Consider the following 27,144-nt stretch of genomic DNA (forward strand, 5'->3'; position numbering starts at 1 on the left):
TCCATCAATGTCCACAATATTTACAGATGTCTACGAAACTCGAAAAATATATTTTTTGAAATGTTAGTATAAATATATTATTTCATGTAATTAAAAAATAATAATAATATTAAAATAATAAATATCTACCAAATGTCCATCAATGTCCACAAATATTCACAGATGTTTACGAAAGTCGAAAAATATATTTTTGAAATGTTAGTATTAATATATTATTTCATGTGATTAAATAATAATAATAATATTAAAATAATAAATGTCTACCAAATGTCCATCAATGTCCACAAATATTCACAGATGTCTACAAAAGTCGAAAAATATATTTTTGATTAGCACAAATATAATATGCATTACACATTTTGTCAATGGACTCAAGATCTTAAAATGTCCCCAGGACATTTTGTCTATGGATCAAATGTCTTGAAATGTCTATAAAGACATTTTGTCTACAAACTCTCAATGTCTTGAAAATGTCTATGAACACATGTTGTCTATAATAACTCATCCGAAATGTCTTGAAATGTCTACGGGACATTTTGTCTATGAAAGTCTGTGAAAGTCCCGCTCCACTACCCCCCCTAAGTATGGGAGAACATAGACAAAAACCAAATGTTTACCATAACCATCGCTGAAATGATTAATTTAATCAACTAAGAAAACTAAAATTAGGAAGAAACATGGATTATGGAAGAACAAAACCAATTATAAGGGCGATTCATGGAAGAACAAGTAATCATGTATAACGGAAAACAAAAGCAAAAATCAAATCAAAATTCTTTTCTAGCCTAATAGTAAAGAGAGATGTGTGTTGAAAGTTGCAATCTAAAAGTCGCAAACTAAACAAAATCTAAGCTCACAATAAAGCGGGAGCTAGCATACTTCTGATGAACACGAATTTAGAGAGGTGAAGATTTGACGAGACTAGAGAAAACGAGAGAGAACTTGAAACAAAGGAAGAAGTTGAGTTCGACCGGTTGAAGAGAGGGAGAAAAATTGGCCCTTTTATTTGTACAGAGACGAGAAAAGATGTTTGGTTGTTTCAATCCAAAAACTTTTTATGTACACATCTGGGGCAAAGTTAGAACTTTTAACTTTTTTTGGGTTAAAAGTTATAGATTTTTAATAATAAAAAACAAATAACATAAGTATCACTTAGAAGATCTAAACCACTGAATTTGGAAGTTCTTAAAAAAATTCTAAACCAACAAAATTAAATTTCAAACTTTCTCAAGATCTTCAAAGTTGTCTTAATATTTGTGGACGAATAACCCACACTAGGGGGATTTGGACAATCCTCGGGGTTCAAAATGGTGGATCACGTCTGAGGGTCTGACTGTCTGAGGGGCTAAATAAGAATTAACCCATTCTTCTTGGACATCTTTCAAAATACAATACTTTCCGGCGATCTTGTTTTTGGGACATTTCCCCGCGGATTCCACAATCTCTATTTGGCTCCTTGGCCTCTCACAGATCCATCTGTTGAAACTTCCCTCTTTCTCTCTCTTCCCGGCGAGAGATCATCGTTCGTCGGTAGAAATGTTCAAATTCTTGAAGGACGTGGTGGCCGGATCTGGTACTGGACTCAAAGATCTACCGTACCACATCGGAGAGCCATACCCTTCCGCTTGGGGTTCATGGACTCACTGCCGTGGCACTTCCAAGGTGAACTCCCTTCCCTGATCGACTTACTTGACATCTATTGCATAATTGGTTACTTTTTTATTTTGAATTTCGATTCAACCGGTGTTTAATTGTGTTATGGATATGAATCATACGAACTGTAATTGGAGTTGATTAAAAGTTCCATCGTCTAGGGTTCACTCTTTTGCTTAGGTGTTGTAGTTCTTAATTTTTAATAAGTTTGGAGAAAATTTTCATTCAATAGATTTGGTTCTTGTTATTTGACTAAACCCAACTTCCTCTACTTTGATCGAATAATTAGTGGACTATTACAAATTAGTTGATTAGATTCACATTTCTGATGTTATCATATGTTTCATACTGATAATTTGATCTTATTTTCTTTGCCAGGATGATGGTTCACCTGTTTCCATATTTTCTCTCTCAGGCAGTAATGCTCAAGATGGACACTTAGCTGCTGGCCGCAACGGCGTGAAGCGTCTCCGCACGGTAGGCTATAATTTATACCATAAGTTACATTGTTTTTTTACACAAGGGTATACATTAACCATCAAGAATCCAATCAATGACCTCTTGTATTTTAGAGGTGTTCCCTACTAGAGATTACACGGAAAAACCGTCGAATGACGACGTGCCACGTAGTTGTTGGAGGATGATAATCAAAATTGCATCTTGTTCCGTAATCCATCAGTAGCTCTGTCATCCTATAGGTGATAGATAATTCATGCAGCTCTTTGTTCAGTCCAGTGATCTTTTGATGTCACTAGAATTTGATGAAAAGATTTCTTGATCAAGGTGTTGTAGATCTTGATTCAAGTAACTTGATGGTTTTTGGTCGAATTCATTCCAATAATGATCACAAGAGGGAAGAAATCAACATGGGTGACTACTCTTGTGTTTCTCAACACCTAATTGCTCCATACCTGCAAGCATTGCAATGGTGAACTACTCCCATTTTTGAACGACTTGTTAAATAATCTTCAAAACTGCCCATTCACCATTATCCCAAGCAATGTTGAAGTTAAAAAACGGTTCACCCGAAAAGACAGACATAATAACTTTCTACAAACGTATGACCTATGCATGTTAAAATTCTCTTGTGATGTAGTAAAAAACAAATTGCTGAAGTTTACATGTAACTGTGCAAGCAGGAAGGATCACGGATTTCTATAGAGGCCGGGGTTGGTTTGACCCAAATGTATCATGATATTCGCTCTCGGGGGAACAATGTTTCTTCCTTAATTTGATTAATATCTTCCTTCTCAGAATCTCATGTGTTCTTAAGTTTTACTGCGCTTGAAACTTTGAACTGGCACTCGCAGTACGTCAGTCATGGGTGATTCTTACATATATCTGCCCAGTCCACTTTTCACTTTATCGCTAGACCACTCATCATGTTGTATGCAAATAGAGATTTTTGTCTGCGCAAGAGCATGATGGTTTGAAATTTGAACAAGCCTAAGCCTAACAACTTTCTTTAGTTATTTTTTTTTCAGTGCAATTTCTTAAGTTATTGATTCACTATCCTTGACCTATTTGTTTTCCTGAATACAAAATTGCAATTGACTTCTTGTAACTGAGTTTTTGAAGCATCCAGCGCTCTTTTTTGCCTCATATTGCTAGCATCTCCCCACCTCTATCTAAAAGATTTTTACTGGCTCCCTTTTGTGCACTGTAACGATATTATGTACTCATTTGCAGGTTAGGCATCCAAACATCTTATCATTTCTTCACAGCACGGAGGCTGAAACTTTTGATGGTTCTCCAAAGCATACTATCTATATTGTGACAGAGCCTGTTATGCCACTGTCGGAGAAGATAAAGGAATTACGCCTAGAAGGTACACAGAGGTAAGGAATCTTCCTGCCCGAAAACCTAATTCTGTTTCACTTCTTCCTCAATAGAATAGATTCCATGGATCAATTGCTTGTGAGTGAGATATAGATATTCCTAGAGATAAGTTCTATTCGTCAATGGATTGTGTTTGCTTAAAAATTTGGCCTTCAATCCTGTAGTCAGACATTGCAATGTGCTGATTATGTGGTTTAAGTTTCTGATATAAATTTAAACATTTTGCTCTTATTTGATGCACTATTTCTCGTGCCCGACAATCTAAATTTCTTTTCTCCTATTTAAACTTTGCTACACTTTTGGTTGCAGGGATGAGTATTATGCATGGGGATTGCGTCAGATATCTAAAGCTGTGAGCTTTTTGAATAATGACTGCAAACTAGTAAGATTTTCACCTGAAAATAATATGTGGTGTCTGCATTCTGTTCTGCTACCAAAGTAACCAAACTGTATGGTGTGTGCGGTTCGGTTCTCAGTTATCTAGGCAGCTTGATGCTTTTCATAAATCATAAGGATGTACTTTAGGGTGGTATCAGTGGGTGTCTTGACCTTTACCCCCTTGCTGTTATGGTAGTGCAAAGATATTTATCTGTCCAAAAAGAAATTTAGGCTAACAGTCTACTTGTTGATACAACAGATGAATGCCCGCTGCGACTTGTTTTCTTATTTAACATGCTTACCACTTGCTCATTTGATATTAAGTCTAGAGCTTTTGCTACATCTTCGTTTTCCAAGCTTAAAATAGATTATATATTATTCGTCTTCTAATTTCTTTTCTTTAGTTTAAGGAGGATCATATGTCTTTCAGTGAATAGAATGCTGGATTGTCCCTTCCCCCATTTTATTTTTAGTGATGTGTTAATTTTGAGATGCTTCATGATGCAAATAATTTGTTCCTTCTCTTACAGAGATTCTAGCTTTTATTATTCCTGTTGTTGAATGTTAAAGCCTTAACGTAGATATACGTTAGTGAGAAAATACTATTTATATAGAATCTTATTTGGTCTTTTTAGAGTGTAACTATTTTCTCTTGTATTTATCAATTACAAGCGCGTAACTAGTTTCTATTACTTTTATTTGAATTCTTTTCTTACTAGCTCTTCCTCTGGCTATTGCAGGTTCATGGTAATGTTTGCTTGGCCAGTGTTGTTGTGACACAAACATTGGATTGGAAGCTGCATGCTTTTGACGTGCTTTCTGAGTTTGATGGTAATAATGAAGCCTCTAGTGGACCGATGCTGGTAATACTTGGGATAAAGTACAGTGTCTGCTTTTAATTTGATTTTAAGTTCTGTTGTTTTAATGGGTGTACAATACTATAATACTTGTTTGGTTACGCAACTTCCACAAATATTGATTATAGAATCAACTTCCCAAGATTGTAATTTGTAGACTGGTATGTTGTATTCTAGAAAATACTCAGTAAACCTAGCTTTCTTGATAGGAGGCACAAATGGACATTGAGCATCCTTTTGCTTGTTGATGTTTCTCATCGGGACTCCATTATCCATGTTATAAACTTGATCCATTTTGTATAGTTTTTTTTTGCTTAGATCTGTGAAGTGGCACTAAGAGACATAAATATCTTATGCAGCAATACGAATGGCTAGTTGGATCACAATACAAACCAATGGAAATGTTAAAATCTGACTGGGCAGCAGTACGGAAGTCGCCAGCTTGGGCCATTGACTCATGGGGTTTGGGTAAATTTTTCTTTAGACCTTCACTGTTATCACATTGTTTTGCCCTTATTTCTTTGACTCACCAGAAACATAAGAGGATAGGAAACTGTTTACATAGTTCACAAATACTACGTAGTACGTAAATGGGCCTCTGAGTTCTCTGGTTGTTAATTTTAATTATTTAGGCATGTATCTTATTCTCTCTTTATTGGGTGCTGCTGCATGTGGTAATTTGGTGCCAGGCTGTCTTATTTATGAGCTTTTTTCTGGTACGAAATTGGCAAAAACAGAAGAGTTACGTAGCACTGCATCTATTCCAAAGGTTAGTTTTTAAACTCTTGTGAGCTTTTTATGGGCTCTGCCGCAATAGTGTCCCTTTAGGAGAGGCATGAATGGTCTTACTGAAAGCACCCACATATTCAGTTAGAGTTTAAAGCAAAACCAAATTAACATGTTTATGATTTACTTTTGAGAACGAACTCTTTGGGGGGAGAGGAAGGGGGAGGATGATGTGATCTGGGTGCTGGAAGAAGCCTCCAAAACTCAGCCAACCCAAATTAATGGGTTTCAATTCTTTAATAGATCATTTACTTATTATTGTTATTCCTACTTGTTGCTTACACACAGAGATAAGTTTAAATAAGTTTTTTTTTAATTAAGACTCCGTTAACAACTAGGGAAAGGAATTACAAGTGGACAGAAGAAAGTTAAAGAGCCCTCTTTTAAGAACATACGTGCACCCGAAGAAAGATTTCATGTGATTTTCTTTCTATTCGGCAATGCTGGAGCTATTTGAAGTATTAAGTCACTAAAAAATTTTAAGTTCTTGAAGAATCATTGAATCCTAATATCCTATCGGTTCATTTACTTATTTTGAAGATTGTAGACCTCCATTGAAGCTTTCGTCAGTGTGTTCACATCATACTGTGACTTGGTTACTGGAACGAGGTGTATGATAATTATGACTAACCCCACCCCTACCAATGCTGTATTACTGGTCGTAAGGTTCATGTTAGTATTTTACTTGTTTTCATCCTTGACAGTCAGTGCGGATGAACTCAGTTCTTTTTCTTGTGTCACAGGCTCTTCTTCCAGATTACCAGAGGTTATTGAGTTCCGTTCCCTCTCGCAGATTGAATACTTCAAAGCTAATAGAGAACAGTGGTGAGTTCCTATCTTTCTGTTTCTGGTTTATACAATAAACCTTGTCAAATATTTGTATGTATGGATTTGACACTTTTAGCGCTACATTTGCTGCATGTCGTTCTAGTGATGTACCTCTGTGTCGACCTTCTTGTGCCAGTTAATTCTGTGTTGACAAACTGACAATATTTTTTTTTTGGTGGGGGGGTTAGCTAGCAAAGGAAGCTACATACACTATATACCTCACACGGTCAATGCTTATAATCTTCTAGAATCTAGAATGTTCGAAAATACGGTTTTAAGCCTCGAGGCGGTGGGCTCTCAAAAAGCGAAGCGGTGCCTCGAAGCGTATGCCTCGATGCGTAAAATACGTAGTTATTTATATATATATATATATATATATATATATATATATATATATAGAAAAATAATTTCAAAGAGTGTAAAAACATATGGCATAGTTTTACTACCAATTTACCATGATATAAAGTCTCAATTCGGTTAGGTTAAGCATAGTTTTACTACCAATTTACCATGATATAAAGATACAAGTGTAAGAGCAAGAAATTGATGGCCAAAGCGTGCGACTCGATTCGGTTGGGTTACGCATCGAAGCGAAGCGCGCCTCGATGCGTCCGCTTCAATCGCTTTTTCAAACATTCTAGATAGTTAAGTCTAAATTTGTCCCCAGGATTTCAGTTTGTCTTATTCTGTTACTTGCAAGTGGAAACTAACCATACTTGAAGCCACAATTAAGACATTTCGTTGAGTTTTTTCACCTTCATACATCCTTACCCGATAATAAAATATGCATAGGCGTTTTTTTTTCTTTTTTTGGTCGGTGAAGAATTCAAGATGTTCATTTGTGTCTATATATACTGTAAAATTTACGATCTTCAATATCATCCACTTGAGATAAAAGTTCCGAATTTATCCTGGAACTTCGGCCGGTGTACTGTTAGAAACATCAATAGTTGTTAATGCTTTCAGTATTCTTTCACTGGGTTCTGATATCGAAATTCAGAGCCGCCAAAGCTACTTATTAAACATGAGCCATGAGGAACTCCTTTTCCACATCCTTCGACTTTAAGGTTCCTGCTTTGTAGTTTTGTACCCCAGTGTAATGCCTAAAGATTATCTTCCTTACTAAGGCATGGGCTTGCAATTTGATAATAGAGATAAGGAGAGCCCATGATGATGTCTTTGATTGTTAACAGGTTCTCATTTAGTCAATTTTTTTTTTCCTTTCTTGGAAGGTTTTGCTTGTTTAATCTCCATAGTAATGTTTCATTGTGTGTGTTTGTAGAGTATTTTCAGAATAAGTTGGTAGAGACTATACAATTCATGGAAATTTTAAGTCTGAAAGATAGTGCGGAAAAAGATTCGTTCTTCCGGAAGCTTCCAAACTTGGCTGAGCAGCTTCCTCGCCAAATCGTGTTGAAAAAGGTCTTGGAAATTTTAAGCTTGAAACCATGTTTCTTTATTTAATTACCATCGTCCTTATAGTTTTTCAGTCACTGATCTCACGTTTTTATTATCTGCCTTCACAGCTACTTCCTTTACTAGCTTCTGCGCTAGAATTTGGTTCAGCTACTGCCCCTGCCTTGACTGCTTTGTTGAAAACGGGATCATGGTTTTCTGCGGAAGAGTTCAATACTAAGGTCGTTTTAGCATTTGGCTTCTTTCGTTTAGAAATCGTATCATATCTTATCTCTTCATAACTTTCCAGATCATCTAAATATGTGTTTATGCTCTTCATGTTAGCAGAAGTTATGGTTCTGATGCATCCTTACTTTCTGTTTACAGATATTGCCTACTATTGTGAAACTTTATGCCTCAAATGACAGAGCTGTACGCGTTGGCCTACTGCAGCATATAGATCAGTATGGCGAATCACTATCCAATCAAATTGTAGATGAGCAAGTAAGTGGTTAAATGACAGGTCCTTTTCCACCACTAGCCAAAGTTCATGGAATAGAGTATAGTCGCAATTTTTAATATCTGATTGGAACAATAACTGGATGTGGACTTCTTGCAATTAGGTTTATCCTCATGTTGCCACTGGGTTCAGTGACTCCTCGGCTCTTCTTCGGGAATTAACTCTAAAATCAATGCTTGTTTTGGCGCCTAAGGTATGCATACCTTTCACTTATTTTCGTAACAATGTGATGTTACTCAAGGCTGATCATATAAAATAAGACGATTTGAGCTAGAGCTTATTCAACCTTATGTCCGTACAGAAGTAACCACATTACCACCTTTCCTAATAAATTACACGTTAGATCCTGATCCTAGAATGAAGTCTTGCGGAGTACCTTTTTGTAAATGTGGTAAAGGAAAGAAGTTCTAATCTTTTACTAGGCAGTCCCAACATTTTTGTTTATCTCCCGGCTTCCTTTTTTGAAACGACAAAAAAAAATCTTATTGATAGAGATTAGCGGTGCAAATATTTGGGAAAGCTAAAATAAATACGAAGTTACGTTGATGCAAAAATTGCCTCCCCAACTCTAGATAGAGTCTAGTTATAACATATTTTCCCCCCATGGTTTGCCCTGCTCTAGTAGTACAGAGTTATCTTGACCGGAGGAATGGTCACCTGGTTTAACTACTATCAGTGATTAGGCCTAAGTGGGTTGGGTTCTTTAGGTGACGTGCCAGGAGATGAAATCATCTTTGATAATCGTACGACCTATAAGTTGCAAGGATTTCCTTATATTTAATAACCATCATTCTCAAATATTGTTTTCCAACTGCAGTTGTCTCACCGGACAATTTCTGGATCTTTATTGAAGTATCTTTCCAAGTTACAGGTATCCCTGGGTTTACTTGTTGGTACAGTTGAATTTCGGACTAAGTTTGGTTTCTTGTTGTAGATTTCACAGTTTTTTCGTCATGCAGGTGGATGAAGAACCAGCAATCAGAACAAACACGACCATACTACTTGGGAATATTGCAAGCTATCTTAACGAGGGGGTTAGATTCTCGAGTCAATAATTTTTATATTTCACAACACCAGAATATAGCTTATTTGATGACTGTTGAGATTTGAGAATATGTTCATAGCTGGAGGCCTGGAACATGATAAACATGATAACTTGTAAAATTTAGTAATTGTCTAGATAGTATATCCTGTAACTTCATAATGTACTATCTTAACACTGGGTTTAATCAACAATGCAGACAAGGAAGAGAGTTTTGATCAATGCATTTACAGTCCGTGCCTTACGTGATACTTTCTCCCCAGCACGTGGTGCAGGTAGTAAACCCTTAAGATTCTTCGCCACCATTATTTGTCATTTTTCTGATAACAATTTTTTTTACCTCTTTGCTCATTGTGGAACTGAATAGTGCTGAACAAGGATACTGTATTTTCTGATTTAGTTCCACTATTGGCTCTATTTTATGTTCTTATTATTGAATATAAGCGTCTCATGTGTAGGAAGCAAGTTTTATTTGGCTACACATGTTATGTTATTTAGACTTTTCTTTATTATTGGTTATACTGGTTAAGCATTATCCAATTGACATTTATCTTTTTTCATTCTTTAGTTTATCCGCACTAAGCTTGTAATATATCTTTAGGATAAGAAGTTATGCAGTAATATGTAACAGAGGTTTATGCATGTTTGGACTTGTTGGCTTTTCCAAGTGAGTTGGGTTCCACTGTTATGCATAAAGAGTGGTCACATGTATCCCTCTCATGCGCAGGTTGCATATTGACAATATCTTTTCTTGTGAATTATTTATAACTATACGCGATCACTTTTCTTGGAGTTCAGGATATTTTATAAATAATATCTTTTTCCAACTTATTAACATTCAAAATTTGTGCAATCGAAGGTGTCATGGCTTTATGTGCTACCAGTTCCTTTTACGATGCAAACGAAATCGCAACTCGAATCTTGCCAAATATTGTTGTGCTTACCATTGATCCCGATGGGTAAACTACATTATCTTTCACTTTCTGGTTATCTGTATTAACCCTTCTGAGGTGCATATCCTTTTACTACTTTATTTTTATCTGCCTTTATAAATCTTATGAGAAAAAGTGCTGCTGGAAGGTTGAAAATTTGCTGTATGTGGTTTAACTTTTGAGTTGTTGGGTCAAGCCTATAAGGACCACTTTGATACTGGGTTTCAGCCTTTCAAAGCCTTTTCTTCTCTTGAAAGCAGCCTCTGCTGCTTCTTGAACTTCTCTAAAATTGTCACTGCTAAGTGCTAACTGCTTTCTTACGAACATTTTTTTTTGAACAAGAGAAAGAACGATTTGTATTAAAATGCTTTAAAATAAGCAGCTGATTTCCACTTTATGCTTTTGGAGGAATTCAAAGAAAAAAGAGATTACAAGGAGCAAAAAGACCAAACTACTCATACTCTTCTTAATTTGCTTGTTCATCTCTAGTCTCTGTTTTAACCGAGCATGATACACCATTCTAAGAGCTGAACCAAAATTTCTGTTCGTTTAATTATAAATTTGTTAGTCACAAAAGATTATGGAATTACTTAATCCTTTTCCCCTCTGCAGTGACGTTCGGTCGAAGGCATTTCAAGCTGTTGATCAATTTTTGCATCTTGTTAAGCAATACCATGAAAAGGTGTGGTTAATGTCTCTGATTTGATGAAATCACTTCGTTACACCTTCATGTAAGGAGATTATGTTTTTCCAATGGTAATGACTACTGACAGTCTCGAGTTACGCAAGAGGCGTTGGTAGCTTGTTCCAGGCCCATTACTCATTAGAAGGCCTTTTTGGTTCGATATTGTTGTTAGGCACGTGTATAGAGGATTTTGGTCCGGGTACAGGTTTACTCTGTACACATATGCTTATAATTATAGATATGCCTATTTTTGGCCTCTTTAGTGGAGACTTGATCTTTTCGCTGGGTTTATTGTTTTATCCTAGATAACTCCTGGGCACTTCGGATTGATGATTGCATCACCATCTGATCATGCCAAGGATATGAAAATGATAAGTATTTATTTAAGGCTAGAACATGGTGTGGCAAATTTTTTTGCTCATATCTTTGGTCTTGGGGGATTCTGTTGTCAATGTTGGTCTTTATCATCATTATTATCAGAATTTAAATGTTCATTACGAGAAACATCTTTGTGATGGGCAAAAACTGTAGTTTTAGAGGTCAAACTCATTATATTTCGGGATAACTTATGTCTTATTTTCTTTTGCTTTTTGTTAGCTTGGCGAAACCAACAAAATTATGCTAATACTAAAGGGAAAATGAAAAAGGAAATCTTGTTCTATATAACATGGGTTTACTAAACACTAGTTAAATGCATTTAAAAATGTAGTTGTTTGGGTAAGTAAGCTGCAATTGATGAACATGATTTAGAAATATCCCTGTCTGTGGTGTGTTGGAGGTGAACTGTTTTACGTAGCATGCCAATTTTCATTTTCTTATGTACTTCTTGTAGGTCAATTCTGGAGATACAAGTGGAGCTTCAGGCATTGGAATGCCATCAATTCCTGGAAATGCAGGATTGCTTGGGTAACTCAATTTGTTTTCTATTTTAATCCGAAGTCAATTGGCTACTTCATGACAACATTCGGTTGCATAAAAATAGTTATTTAACAGCCAGCCATCCAGGCGCTGTCATTATAGTTAAGGACTAAAAATTGTTATGCTGTGCTTTCCTCTAAATTCTAACCTATGCTGACAGTCTGGTCTAATAACTTGAAGTCAATGAGTTCTGCCTAGATATTTATATAAAACTATGGCTTATCTGAAATAATGAAATCTATTATAAAAGCTGGGCATCATCTTTAGTTAGTAGGAAAATGCAGTTGAGCTGAGGTACCTCAATTCTATGTTTTAGAAGGGTTGGCTGGAAAACTAAATCATATTTGAATCATTCATTCGTTTGTCTCCTGATTTTGAATGGGGTATAAATCTTTATGTACTGTATGTTAAGGTTGATCAGTCGTATGAGTGATGTATTGCTTCTCAGAATCTTAAATGAGCACCTTTTGTAGATTGCTTCAGGTTGTTGATCCGAGTGTTACTGTAACCATGTATAGCTGACAGTTAATCTCATGATTGAATTGCAGATGGGCAATGAGCTCCTTAACACTCAAGGGTAAAGGTGCTGAACAAGCTGCACTTGCTTCAGCAGATTCTAGCAACCAACTTACTTCCACAACCTCGAATTCAAGCTCAGGTTTGTGTTTGCATACTTGATTATCCCGGATTTTTTCTAGGTTATGTTTCAGGAGATGGTTAGCTCCATGCAACTCGATTAATTGGAATATTTTGGTTTCTTGTGGCAATATAGTAATGCATTCTCCAGATGCCATGCTGATCCATCCAACTATTAGTGTGGAATCAGCTGATCAACCTGTCCCATCTTCACCAACATCATCAACTGATGGTTGGGGAGAACTTGGAAATGGGGTCTTTGATGTAAATAATGGTGAAGACAAAGAGGATAAGTGGGATGATGTTCAGCCGATTGAGGAGCAAAAACCACCTCCTCCGTCATTTTCCAACATTCAACCTGCTAAAACACGATCAACTGTGCAACCGAAACCACAAGGTAAAATCATCATTTGACTACAACTGTTGGGGGTCAAGCTGATTCAGCAGTGCTTGTTTAAGTTATATACTTGTGTTTTAAATAATGTTCTACTTTCCGTCACTAGAATGATTACTTTCTAATATACCAACACTATCTTCAACATCGGTCTTCTGCATTCAGGTACAAGTTTGAGACCTAAAACTACTGTAAAGGTGGCCAAGGATGAAGATGAGGACATGTGGGGTTCTATTGCAGCCCCTGCCCCGAGGACAGAATCAAAAGCACTAAACGTGAAGCCTGCAGCAACATATGATGACAATGACCCATGGGCAGCCATTGCCGCTCCACCTCCAACGACCAGGGCCAAACCATTGGTTTTAGGCAGAGGCCGAGGAGCAAAGCCCGCAGCTCCAAAATTAGGAGCACAAAGAGTAAACAGAACATCCTCAGGTGGAATGTAAAACCAAAGCGGAAAAAAAAAATTCTACTGCAGAAACTTCGAGCTAAGCCGTGGGCTGGTGAATTAGGGAGAATCATAGAAGTTCTACTAGACTGTTTCGGAGTAATAGTGATTGTGTGTATTCGAGGGGTTAATAGTTGAAAATACATTTTGGAAGTCAAAGTGTTCAGTATACATCTATTCTTGTCATTCCTTATTTATGTACACATTTTTTGGTATCATCATATGATAACTCAATTACTTCAATTCTCTTCTCCTTCAATATTTCTCCTAAGACTCCGCAATGTCTCATAAATCTCCTCCAATGTCCCATTACGAAGATGAATTCTTTCGATGGCTTTCCCCAATTGATGAATCCAGAAGGAAACGCAGACTTCCAACTCAAATTTTTTATTTGTGTTTGGAGGTGTGTGAGATTTTAATTTCATTTTTCAATTATAAATTGTTAGTTTCAAACCTAAATTTGATTTAATTCTTGATCAGGTAAATTTTAAAAAGATAAACAAAAGAAAGTTTCAAAAAGAAATTTACACAACAAGGGAAAAATAATTTTGGGTGGATCTTTCTTTAAGGAGATTTATCCCAAACTAGGGGTTGGGAAAAATTTGGGAGCTCGGGTCCCTCCCTATTGGGTTTGCTCCAAGGGCTGCCTAATTGTTACCTAAACCATTCTGCGGACTGCCCCAAAATCTTCTTATTCGTAATTTTAAAGGCGGTCTTCTAAAGTGTTATTGACGCTCATTTTTCTCATGTACCCGGTTTCCCCTCCAAATTTTGCCTTGAGAGAGGGGCCAATAACCCTTAAGAGGAGGGCGTTTAGAATCACCCAATTCCGTGCAGTATCTCAAATAGGTTGCAATTTCGGAATAAGTGTTTTCTATTCCAACTAGGTTTAGTTAGAAATAGAAAGTAGTGATGAAATTTGTTGTTTCATAATTTCCTAATTCCGTGCAGTATCTCATTTTTTTTTATTTTTTTTTCATGGTCGGCGCCCGGAAAATTTTCCGGCCGGCGACCTGGTCGGAGAAGAGAGTAGTGGGGAGAGAGAAGATGAGGTGGAGACAGAAGATGAGGTGGAGAGAGAGAGGTGAGGTGAAGAGAGAGTGAGGTGAGGTGGAGGGTTTTTTATTTCTATTTCCCTCTAACAACTTACAAAATAAAATTGTCAAACAAAATTAACCAATTTCTGACCAAGTCTTCACTCCCTAGAAACTATTTTGCTTTCACCAAAGCACTGGCCTAAAAATTGTACGAGTGGATCTTTATTTTTTGAGATCTATCCCAAACTAGCGGTTGGGGAAATTTTGGGAGCCTGCTCAATCCCTATTGGGTTTGCTCTAAGCCTAAGCCATTATGTGGACTGCCCCGAAATCATCTTATTGATAATCTTAAAGGCACCCTTCTAAAGTGTTATTGTCTTCGTGTCCCCGGTTTCCCATCCAAATTTTGCCTTGAGAGAGGGGCCAATAACCCATAAGAGGAGCGCGTTTAAAATAACCCTCTTCCATGTAGTATCCCAAATAGGTTGCAATTTCGGAGTAAGTGTTTGATTGGGTAATTCCTTTCTATTCCAATTAGGATTAGTTAGAAATAGAAAGTAGCGATGAAATTTGTTGTTTCCTAATTTCCTAATTGAACTTGATCTAAACAAGAATTAGAAAGTTCTGTTTGGCGGTTGGAGATTGGAAATACAAATCCAAATGGGTTTAGGAAGACATCTCCATATATATATATATATAACACCCACTTGAGAAACCATCATACTTAATCGACTACTAGCTTCCTACTTCACCACCACTTTTGAAGTTCTCTTTGCTTGTTCTTCAATAATCATAATTAACACCATTAATAGGATGCATTCTTCTCTGTTCAAGTCTTCTCCACTCTTCCCATCTTTCATACTAACTTTCATTACTCTTCTCATGTTTTCATCCTCTGCTCAACTACTTCAACAAACATGCTCTAACCATTCGTTTGTCGATGATACCCGTGTTTACAACTTCTGCAATGACCTTCCTGTTCTCAACTCTTTCATCCACTGGAACTTCAACCAATCTACCCGAATTGTCGAAATCGCTTATAGACATGCAAACATTACTTCTTCAACTTGGGTTGCATGGGCAATCAATCCTACTAAAACTGGTATGGTTGGAGCCCAAGCTTTTGTTGCCTTCCAAAGTCCTAATGGTTCAATGAATGCCTACTCTTCTCCATTGGATAGCTACAAAACAAAACTCCAAGAGGGACCTCTTAGTTTCCCTGTCCATGATATATCTGCAACCTATGCCAATAATGAAATCACTATATTTGCAACCTTTGAACTTCCCGATGATAACATTACCATGGTAAATCAGTTATGGCAGGATGGACCTCTTCTTGACGGAATCACTCCTGGGATGCACCGTATTTCTGGACCGAACGTTCGATCTTTTGGGTCTCTTAATCTACTCTCAGGATACATATCAAAACCAGCAAAAGTAGGAGCAAGTCCAAGACTTCAACTCAAGAATGTACATGGAGTGTTGAATGCTGTGAGTTGGGGAACACTAATGCCGATGGGTGCGATAATAGCAAGGTATTTGAAGAGAGTGGATTCCACAGGTCCAACATGGTTTTATTTGCACATATTTTGCCAGACATCTGCTTATGCAGTTGGTGTTGGTGGATGGGCCACTGGTCTTGTGTTGGGAAAGAAGTCTCCCGGCGTTCAATACGATGCCCATAGGAGTATTGGTATTACTCTCTTTGCTCTAGCTACATTACAGGTACTCGCTATGTGTCTAAGGCCGAAACCAGATCACAAGTATAGATCCTACTGGAATATCTATCATCACTTGACGGGTTATGTTGTAATCGTGTTGAGTGTGGTGAACGTTTTCGAAGGTATTGAAATATTAGACCCAGAGAAGAAATGGAAGCGTATCTACATCGGAGTTATATCATCCCTGGGTGCAATAGCAGTTGCTCTAGAACTCATCTCTTGGTCCGTAATCATCAAAAGGAAGACATCAACAACTGGGCAAGCTAATGAAGTGGTTCCGAACCAGCAACTAGACAAAGATCAACCGATATCAAAACCCGAGATGATGGTCTAGTTACAAAATAGAGTTCAGTCATGCCTTAATTGTTTTGAAGCTTAGATGATAATTGTTAGGCCTATGTTAGAAAAATATTGGTTTGAGAGTGTTCAGGTTTTGTATAATATCTTTGAATTGATTTTTCATTTTCTTTTTCTTCGTGCCCCATTTTCATTTGTTCGTATTCAGAAAGTATAAAAAATTGTTCATTTGTACAAGAGGGCAATATTGCTGTTACTTTGATGAAATTGAAATGTCATATATAGAAATTGAATATTGCATTTCATGAATTGCACAAACAACTGTTGTTTATATAGTTTTGACGTATGATCGAATAATTGAATGTCCGGGTGTTGTTGCCATGTTGAGGCTTGTCAGTTTCAGCCTAAGACCAACTTCTCCATTCATCTGAGTTTCATAACTCAATTACTTGAGTCCTCTTCTCTTGCCATATTTCTCCGAAGATTCCACGATGTGTCACTTTATCTTTACTCTCTATCCAACTACAACCAGGATTCTTTTTCATTCCTCTCTCCTTCATAGACATTCTTATTTTTGCTGCTTTCTCCCACATCTCTCCTTCCCCATATAAATTTAACAATTGAATGTAATTGCTTCTCCTCGTTGGTTCTAACTTCAACAATTCTCCAGCTGCTGATTCTCCGAGTTCTATATTACCATGAATACGGAACCCACTTAACAGACACAGCCACACACTTTTATCAGCTTCCATCGACATTTCTCTGATAAATCTGTAAGCTTCATCTAAACGCCCAGCACGTCCCAAAAGACTGACTATGTTTAAATAATGCTCCATTCTAGGTTCAATCCTATAATCTCGTTTCATTGACTGGAATAGTCGGAGGCCTTCTGCAGTTAATCCCGAATGCCTGCAAGATGATATCAATGCAACAAAAGTTACCTCGTCGGGTAGAATTCCCGTTTGTTGCATCTCATCGAATAATTTTAGAGCATTTCCGCACTCCCCATGTGACCCATAACCAGATATTATCGAATTCCATGTTATTATACTCTGACGGAAGTTTCTTTCTCTAATGGTCTTTTTATCAGTTCCCGACGTACCATCCTACCAATATCATGGAACGAAATGGTACCACACACCGACAAGTTATTTGACAATGTAAAAGAATCAGGTTTCGAACCATCTAATCTCATTCGGTCATAAACGAAATGGGAGCTAAAGAAAAATATCCAAAGAAAAAGATATTGGAGAAAAGGTTAAGTGTTGAAGTAAACTCAAAAGTCAAAGGAGGTTATTTATAGTGGAAGAAGAAGATCAAAAGATCCTCTCAAGAGACGAGTGAGCATCTATATAACAAAACAGATAGGTTGTGACTAGGACAAAATAAATGCTCCTAAATGATGATTTGGATGATGATTTGGACAACCAGATACTTCCTTCTCTTTTAATCTTGGCCGTTCAGATTAATATCACATAAGGGACCCTCGATCGTATCCGTTAAATCCTACTTGACTTGGTAATTGAAACGGCTACATTAAATCCTTGTCGTTCCAATCTCTTTGTCTTCTCTTCCTTCCGTACCTTAACTCCCTTCATCTGAATTCACTTCTTTCATCTTCTCCCTTAAAATTCTCAAAAGGCTTTGCCCATGGCTTCCTCTTCAACCCTTCACTTTCTTCATTTAACCGGAACCTTAAAGTAGACGCTGTGAATCTCTTCGAATCGGTGAAACACTGGACCGTGTGGAATCAATTGAAACGTCAATCTCCACGGTATTCCTATTTTTCTTCATCCATTGAACAGAATTTTTCACTTGTTGCTTATTGTCTACGCCCTCTTCCCATCCCTACAGTTGTGATCACCAACTCATTCAGCAACAGTGTAAGTTTAACTAATGGAAACTTGTTTATCATCACGCCAAATTGGTTTGTAACAAGGTTTTCTAAATTCTTCATGAATCCTCTAGGAGTTTGCCTTTATTTTCTCTTGTATTACCTCAACATCTGTTCCTTTTTCTCTTGCTGGGGATTCACAAATTGGATCATTGTGCTTCTTCCTTGCCACCTAAGGTTTTGCCTTCAGTTTGTTCTATTTAGGGCTTTAAATATATTCATATCATCAACTTCAAGCAACCTTGTATTCCCCTTAAACTGTTGTTTAAGTTCTCTGATTTTAAAGTGTTTCTTTTCAATCTGTTTTTGTATGTTCCAGGTAGAAGAAGAAATGTTCATGAACAAATTCTATGGTTACATATGGTCGTCTCCCAAATAAAAATGTAAACCACCTACTTATTTCAAGACGTCCTAGAATTAAATAGAGAAATTTTTTTACTTATATATATATAATTGACCCTTGCTTATATTAGAAAGGTATGGAGGTGGGATCTTATCAGTTCGAGTGATTTCTATGCTTTTTTACTTATATATAATTGACCCTCTCTTAAATTTTGTACATATTATGGTGTGAGAAGCGCAGATTTGTCCGAGTATCTATGAAGAAGTAGGTGCAGTTAACCTCTTATTGATCTCGACTTAAGATAAATGGAGGTAAGAAAAAACTAATTTCTATAAAGTTTTTATTTATTTCCTATAGAGTTTTGGTGATTATTGAGTCTGTGGAGTTTGGTTTCTATAGGGTTTCTATTTGGAGTTCTGTGGAGTTTATAGATTTTCTATTTGGTTCTGATTTTTATACATCTGTATTTCAGGTATGGTAGAGTTACTATTGAGTTTCAAACATCTGCACATAACCTAAATGAAACTACACAGAAACAGGATTAGTCTTTATAGAGTTTATATTCAATTTCAAACATGAACACATAACATGTTTGAGAAAACTCCCCAAATAACTTACACCCTTGGCTAAATTTTACTTTGTTGATGACTACCTAGGTTGTTGAGGCTGATTTGAGGTTAGTTTATATTATATAGCAGTGAAATTTTAGTGAATTTGCTCTTCTACTGTATATTACATGGCAGTGAAGATTGTCGGTGTTTATACCAGGTCTGATTTGAAGTAATTCGAGTTTCGTTTGTGTTTTTTTTACTTCTTAATTAGTTTATATTCTTATAATAGTGAGTTTCTAAGATTATTTCATGGTTATTAGATATTTTAATCCGTATTCCGTAGTATTCATTTTCCAATTTCGAATATTGATTTGTTAACCTTAATTGCTTAAATATCTGATTTTCAGGTTCTGATCCTCGAAATAAGCTAGCACGGGAGAATCTATTTTTCTTCGTCTAGGTAAAAGGTTTACTGATTTGCTGTCTATTACTCTATTACTCATACATAGAGTGTATACATTTGCTTTGTTCCTGATACTTGTAAAGAAACGGAAGAGTGAATATTCAACGGCTTATGAAAACATGTCTTATATGAAAACCAAGTAGTTGATGAGAGTAGATGTACCTCTAACCCTGATATGTTGAATTGGCACATGGGTTTGGTCCGAAATTACTAAATATAATTGTAAGGCGGCTGGTTGCTTATGGTTGGTGATATGCTAATTTGAAATATTAGGTATCTGAAAACTGAAGTTTCTATAATCTTTGGTTTTCTCAATGTGTCTGGATGAAACCTAGATTGTCAAGTTTTAGTTACTATTTGATTCATTTTTTTTATGTAACATCTTTAAAATTTTGCTCAAATGATTTTCATTCAAGTAGGTTTAATCTCTATAAGCTTATTTCATTTTTTTGTATTGTTTTTTTGATAATAAAGTACTAATTAGCAGGCACTTTCTCGAATTTTCCACCATTACCTATTCATCCATTATAGTGAAATGAAAGAACTATTAAAATTGACTCTGTTTCTGGATCTTGCTCTTTGATTCTATATTCTTATAAATTGCAGAATGTTTTCCCTCGATTATAGTATTATTATTTCATTCAGTATATTTTTTCAAGTATAGGTGCGTGATGCTTTTGTATTTGACCCTTTCAGCCGATCCGAGTTTCAGAACGTTGGGGAGGCTGAAAAGAAAGATCTCAAAAGTGTCCAGGCAATTGAGAGTTTATCAGCTTCCTAACGTCTAAAATATCATAACCAAAGTATTTTCTCTCCTCGATTGCGAATAAGTAAACTTATGCTATTAAATTTGTTTCCTAAAATATTTATATCGAAAGGAAGTATCCCTAGGACAGGACAAGCTGAACAAAAGTATCAATGTTAGTCATCGAGTTGGAAGTTTTCCAAAGGTTCAGTTGTGTAAACCTTTTGCCTCTTTAGCAACTGGGTTAGGTCCATTTGTAGATTAAACACCCTGACATAGAAAAGCATTCCCTTCGTACTTTTGTGATTGCTGCTAAATTTCAAACTTTAATTTCCAATTTTTGTAAGCCTGTTTCAGGATGGAAATGATAGTGATAATTAACAAACTTGCCTTTGAAAGAACAATGCTGTTTGATGCAACTTGGAGTTCCGAATCATTTTGGAGGCAAACTGTTCATGTGGGTATTGAGAATCCATTTACATACTATTCCGTCACTAACTCCCTCAAAACTGAGGAAATCCATCATTTTGAGCATCCTGGCACAAATCATTCCAGAATGATCAATTTCCCGGAATATCAGTTCAGATTGAGATTAGTTTCTCATCCACCTGAGCTATCCTGCTGATGAAATTATCTTGATAATGTTTGTCAAATCAATCATTTGTCAATCTTTCCCATTAGTTTCTTATCTCTTTAGTCATTACCTGGAAGCTTGGAAGGCGTGGTTCGTTGAAGTTCTCGGGAAGCAACACCCCGTACAACAATTTTCATGACCTGATTTTCTTTCACACCACTGGATAGTCAAGTATAGTGTACAAAAATGAACTGCTATTTTTTTTTTTGACTAATTATAACTTGTCAATTTTGTTGACAACAAGAGAGACGGGTTGTGTCAGTGAGAGAAGGAAGAGATGGTCTTAATTGACTATATATCCTTTTGATAATCAATTCTTATGCTTTTTTAATCCTAACAATGATGGGCTTATATCTTTTGTAGTCAATTCATCAATTTTACCCCCATATAGCAAGCAGAGGGTGTAAGTTGGTTAACAAAGATATAACCTTCTAATTTTTTTAGTTGATTTGTTATAGACGCATCTTCTTTGTGCTCCTTAGCATTCTTGAGTCGAGCTTTTCTGTGGACCTCATAATCTTTGACCTGGACAACCACGGGTAAGTTTTTTTTTTTCCTTCCATGAAAATTGAGTCTTAATCTTTAGTGAGAATTGGATAGTAGCTTCTCGATTAATGGAGGTCTGTGGCAGTCTCTCTGCATTGTGATTAGTAATCTTTCTAGGCTATGTAGTAACATGTGAATTGATTGAAGAGATGGGTGTTGGATTTTCTTTGCGATCACCATTGTTTCTTCCTATTTGAGAATCCTCAAATAAGCAAGGCAACTGTAAATTTCTACTGTGGTTGTTTAAATGTAAAGTTGGGTTTTGGTAATCTCATGTGTAGCTTAGAAGTAATACCTAGATACACTAAGGGTAAGAGAAGTAAGTTAAGGAAACGAAAGGAGCAGTACTATCATTTACTAAAGAAGCATAGTTAATTTTTTTTTATATTATATCGCTCCTCTGAGTAGCTCGTAAGTTAGGAAAAAGCAACACATGTATCTATGCTCTGATTTGTTGTTTTTTAACTGCAGCAGGCGCTACCTCTGATCAGTTTACTTTAACATTACGTTGTGGTTCTCCCACAAAAACTGGTCAGCAACCGAGGTTGAAATATTGACAAAAGGATTTTGCATTGTCCATAGTTGCTTCTAATATATATTTCTACTATCATTACATCTTTGTAGTTTTTCTATTTATTTTATATTTTTTGTCTCCACTATGGTAGTATTAGGAATAATATCATCTTAACACAGTTTTTTTTTTATCATGCTCAAATGGCAGGTATGTGGTATAACTCTATATAAGACAATATGGCGGATATGATATACCACGTCTTCAATACAAATCGTTATAGGAGTTTAAGCGTGAGTTTGTTAAGGTTTCCGGACAACGTGGACGGGCAGTTAGGCAGCCTAAAGGATGAACTCCGGACTAACTATCAGGCAAGATGCACTCTTCAAAAGTATTTTCTTTTAATCAAGTTCTACTGTAGTGGAGACAACGAGAAGTCGTTGGAGAAAGTAGAAAGCTTACACCTATGACAGATCTCTATATATAATTGTAGTTATTTGTCACACAAGTGTGTCTTGATCTCTTTTACATGTTTGTTATTAGTCCTGCTGGACGATTGTTGTATGGTCAGTAATCTATTAGTAGTGACACTCTTCAAAGCTTAAGCTGCGGGACGTATGTCAAGATTTCTATCTGAAGTCATAAGTGCTGCTTTCTTATCAATTAAAACACTATTTCTTTACTTTGGACCCCATGAATTTGGCTGAATTAGGTGTGAAATTTTGTTGATTTAACCATGGCTACACTTATTTGTACTAATTTTTGCCAATTTATATGGACTAACTATATCTATAAATATGCGCGCGTTTGAGGAAAACACCAAATCATAAATATGGGACGAGAAATATCAGCAAAAGTTCATGGAATACTGGATTGTGTAAAATATTAGCTAAGTTCTTTTACAATCGGTAACTCAAACTAATCAGTGGCCTATTACACATTTGTCTTCACATTTGATTACTTAATAGTTGAATACAAGTTTGGGTTGCTACAAATACTGCTCTGGCATCCCCAAGCTTTCTTTCGTCACTATCAATATTTATTAATGTCACTTATGTTACAATCAGCAAAAATTCATGGAATACTGGATTGGAGTAATATTCTATTTTCAGTGTTAACAATTCATAAGTTGTGCGTTCATCAACAAAGATTGAATTAATGGAATATCATTAAGTTCTGATGAATTTCGCCCGTACCGAAGGTACGGGTTATACCTAGTTAAAACAAAAAAAGAAAAAGTAATCTTGGTAACACACACCAAGTTATAATGACTGGGTATCGAAGCACGGCTCAAGACTGACCAGGTTAGAGAAGGAATTAGTGGGACACGAGAAACCCCCTCGTTCCTCCAATCACAAGACACCACGTGCCACGCATGGCAACAACGGTGCCGTGAGAAGTTGCCCAAAAGATCAACGTCGAAAACGCGTGATCAGAAGATCAGATCCGTGATGTCACAGAATCACGCATGGAAGCGGAAATCAATATTCTCATGCAGAAATCGAAACTTGTCACGCGAGAAAGGATATGTTTGCACATATTCAAGGAACCATCACTCAGTCGACTCTGGGTAAAAACGGCCCCGACAAATGGAACATCATCACCATAGTCACAAAAAAGACTTTACAAACAGCTCAGCTAAAATCATCCCCGGAACACGGAGCTAAGGAAACTCAAAAGAACGACCGAGATTCACATAATAGCTCTGGTCCAGATATACCCATTGCCTTCAGGGTCACTCAGGATATTCGAAAGTCACTTCTACTCCTCAGTCTCTCTACTTTCGACTAAGGAGTGACGGAACTCATGATGATGCACAAAATGTCCAGACGTTAACTAACGTCAAAGAGTAAAAACCAGACCTGAAGTCTAACGGGTCAACCCGGCTTTAGGTAACAGAACAGCTAAACTCTCAACGCTCCGCCATCTACACCCCTAACTAGGAGGTCGGCTAGGACCAGCTAAGAGGTATCATTCCTGTTTCCCCCCAGGCACGAATAGATTAACTCAGGAGGCTTTAAAGGAATGAGGGGGTCCGCGTAAGTTAGACCGATGCCTCACGCCCTAAACTGGGGAGGTAGAAGCATGCCAACAGCTTACCAACTCAATCTTGGAGTCTCCTAAAAGATCTCAGTCGGCTAAAGATCTTAAGTGTTTAAGCAAGCTTGGACTTCAAAAGTCTCAAAGGAGGAAACATCTCCTAGAAGATCTATCACCTCGACAGGATATCTACGAAGGATCCTTCAACATAGGAACTTCGATTTATTTTAGATACGAGATGACTACAAATGGAAACTCTAATTACAAACGGTGGGAAACTTCCCTAAACGGTGGATCATAGTCAGTCTACTTAAGCCTATAAAAGGGCCCCAATCGTCTTCCATAAGATATCTTCAGAAGCTGGAACACGATCTCTTAAACGAAGAGATCACCCCTTACACAGAGTTCCCATACACGCCCCCCAAAAGGTTCAACTAATATTCAATCTTTTACTGCAAAGAGCAACCTGACTATCTTGAGCGTCGGATCGATTTTCGAATCCTTTGCAGGTTTTCCCCTCAAGAATCAGGAGCTGAAGCAGAGTAAGGAGCGGGAGCGAGGAGCAACAAATAGGAATCTTACTCAATCTAACAGAATATTCAATCATAACGGACGTTGTCCTGCATCAAGTCCCAATTTCATGTTGATATAACAGAAGACCATTTTTTGACATCAACAGTAGACCATTTTGTGATCGTTGCCACGACCACCTCGTCCATAAGATGTCACATAGGTTTCAGATACTTCTGAATAACCCGTTGGACGAGCCTATTGATTTTTCATAGTGACTTCCCTATTTTGTTCTGCAACAAGTAGACAAGAAATTAAATCAGAATGACATTTAAAATTCATATTTATATACTGCTCTTGTAAGTTCATGTTAGATATATGAAAAGTGGAAAACGTTTTCTCTAACATCTATTCTTCATAAACTGGATTGCCACGATGTCCCAATTTTGTAGTTGTCTTAACTAATACATAATTATATTAAGAAACAGTTTTAAAATCCTACAGCCGCAGGTTTATCAAGTCATTTTGGGCCTTTGGTAAAATAACTCTTTTTAAATGACCGTATCTTTTCTCTAAACATTTTCATAATACAAGCAGATCCTTTTGATTTAAACATTTTGATTTAAGTTCTTCAAACAAATGATGACGGATCACAATCAGGGCCGCTGAGCCTCTGTAAAGAGGTTCATTATTTCCCTCGTTAATTGTCTTCTCTAGTTGTTTGGCCTCTAGATGAGCTTCGATTTCAAGCTTCCAAGTAATATAGTTTTCCCTCCATAAGTTAAGGGTTGTAAAATCAACACTTGTTAGAGTCGACATATTGAACTTGAAAATTTACGAATTACTTGCAAATTTTGATAGTCTTTTTGAGTTGAATGGAATCTCCTCGGTTGGTTAGAGTGTCGTGCTGATAACGTAAAATAATTATGTTACGAGACATGAGAGATTAAGCTAAAGATAACAAAGTTTCAAGAAAACTCCAGTGATTTTATTCTCTGGATTTTTACACACACTAAAGTTACAACAAGATATGGTATATTTATACCCAAATTGAGTAGCCATAAAGATGACACATGAGCCAACCATGTGTAAGAAATATGTGCATTGAATCCTAAGGTGGAGGCACCTCATTACTTCAAGTTTAAGCATATATTTTGGGCAACTATAATGTCTCTTAACAATATCCGAGACACTTAGTTTGTGGGCATCTCATGCTAACCAATAATCTGATGGGCAGCCTTATGTAATATAACAAATTTGTGTTGAGAAATGTTATATAAACTTACCATTTTTACCTTCCACACTCACATCTCTTTTAACTTCAACAAAAATTACCCTAGATGTGAGTGTATATAACAAAAATGGTGAGTGCATTTAAAATTCCCCATTTGTGTTTGTAGGTGTGCGGGATTGTAATAAAAATTGGTCAGCGCTTTGGGGAAAGCTAAATAGTTTCCGGGGTGTAAATTTTAAAGGGAATATACAAAACTTTGAAAATTTTTCGGAGAAACATATTTTATGGGGAATATGTTTCAAAATAAAAATAAAAAATCTTCCACCTCACCTCACTCTCTCTCCACCTCACCTCTCTTTCTCTTCTCCGACCAGGTCGCCGGCTGGAAAATTTCCGGTCGGCGACCATGAAAAAAATAAATTCACTCACTTTCTCTCTCTAGAAACTCCGGCGAAGGGGTTTCCCTTCGCCGGAGTTTCTAGAGAGAGTGAGTGAAATATTTTTTTATTTTTTTTTTTTTTTTTCATGGTCGGCGCCCGTAAAATTTTCCGGCCGGCGACCTGGTCGGAGAAGAGAGTAGTGGGGAGAGAGAAGATGAGGTGGAGACAGAAGATGAGGTGGAGAGAGAGAGGTGAGGTGAAGAGAGAGTGAGGTGAGGTGGAGGGTTTTTTATTTCTATTTCCCTCTAACAACTTACAAAATAAAATTGTCAAACAAAATTAACCAATTTCTGACCAAGTCTTCACTCCCTAGAAACTATTTTGCTTTCACCAAAGCACTGGCCTAAAAATTGTACGAGTGGATCTTTATTTTTTGAGATCTATCCCAAACTAGCGGTTGGGGAAATTTTGGGAGCCTGCTCAATCCCTATTGGGTTTGCTCTAAGCCTAAGCCATTATGTGGACTGCCCCGAAATCATCTTATTGATAATCTTAAAGGCACCCTTCTAAAGTGTTATTGTCTTCGTGTCCCCGGTTTCCCATCCAAATTTTGCCTTGAGAGAGGGGCCAATAACCCATAAGAGGAGCGCGTTTAAAATAACCCTCTTCCATGTAGTATCCCAAATAGGTTGCAATTTCGGAGTAAGTGTTTGATTGGGTAATTCCTTTCTATTCCAATTAGGATTAGTTAGAAATAGAAAGTAGCGATGAAATTTGTTGTTTCCTAATTTCCTAATTGAACTTGATCTAAACAAGAATTAGAAAGTTCTGTTTGGCGGTTGGAGATTGGAAATACAAATCCAAATGGGTTTAGGAAGACATCTCCATATATATATATATATAACACCCACTTGAGAAACCATCATA

At 36.8% G+C, this 27,144-nt stretch overlaps 1 protein-coding gene and 2 pseudogenes across 2 annotated transcripts; 2 read left to right on the top strand and 1 right to left on the bottom strand.

The window, feature by feature from the left end:
* The first annotated feature begins 1,478 nt into the window (after positions 1–1,478).
* On the top strand, positions 1,479–13,554 carry CTEXP (kinase family with ARM repeat domain-containing protein). The gene is made up of 21 exons (XM_086651830.1): positions 1,479–1,662; positions 2,032–2,130; positions 3,343–3,491; positions 3,802–3,874; positions 4,611–4,733; positions 5,087–5,195; positions 5,417–5,496; positions 6,257–6,338; positions 7,624–7,763; positions 7,868–7,978; positions 8,124–8,240; positions 8,360–8,449; positions 9,074–9,127; positions 9,216–9,290; positions 9,498–9,573; positions 10,158–10,257; positions 10,843–10,912; positions 11,748–11,821; positions 12,382–12,491; positions 12,606–12,866; positions 13,029–13,554. The coding sequence occupies exons 1-21, from the start codon at positions 1,537–1,539 to the stop codon at positions 13,307–13,309; spliced, it is 2,400 nt and encodes a 799-aa protein (XP_086507956.1). The 5' UTR covers positions 1,479–1,536; the 3' UTR covers positions 13,310–13,554.
* A 1,517-nt stretch (positions 13,555–15,071) lies between these two features.
* LOC147565346 (cytochrome b561 and DOMON domain-containing protein At5g47530 pseudogene) lies at positions 15,072–16,675 on the top strand (annotated as a pseudogene). The gene has a single exon (XR_015237155.1). The product of XR_015237155.1 is annotated as a cytochrome b561 and DOMON domain-containing protein At5g47530 pseudogene (transcript).
* Positions 16,676–16,800: 125 nt separating this feature from the next.
* LOC147565347 (pentatricopeptide repeat-containing protein At2g40720 pseudogene) lies at positions 16,801–17,964 on the bottom strand (annotated as a pseudogene).
* Between the last annotated feature and the right edge of the window lie 9,180 nt (positions 17,965–27,144).

The sequence above is a fragment of the Eschscholzia californica genome, unplaced genomic scaffold (genome assembly GCF_041429995.1).
Source record: "Eschscholzia californica isolate CP2 unplaced genomic scaffold, dmEscCali1.0.p SCAF_1, whole genome shotgun sequence".
Classification (NCBI taxonomy): Eukaryota; Viridiplantae; Streptophyta; class Magnoliopsida; order Ranunculales; family Papaveraceae; genus Eschscholzia; species Eschscholzia californica.

Coding starts and splice junctions, on each gene's coding strand:
- CTEXP (XM_086651830.1), top strand. CDS start 1,537: ATGTTCAAATTCTTGAAGGACGTGGTGGCCGGATCTGGTACTGGACTC. Junction 8,241..8,359: donor ATCAAATTGTAGATGAGCAA/GTAAGTGGTTAA, acceptor TCTTGCAATTAG/GTTTATCCTCATGTTGCCAC. Junction 11,822..12,381: donor GGAAATGCAGGATTGCTTGG/GTAACTCAATTT, acceptor ATTGAATTGCAG/ATGGGCAATGAGCTCCTTAA.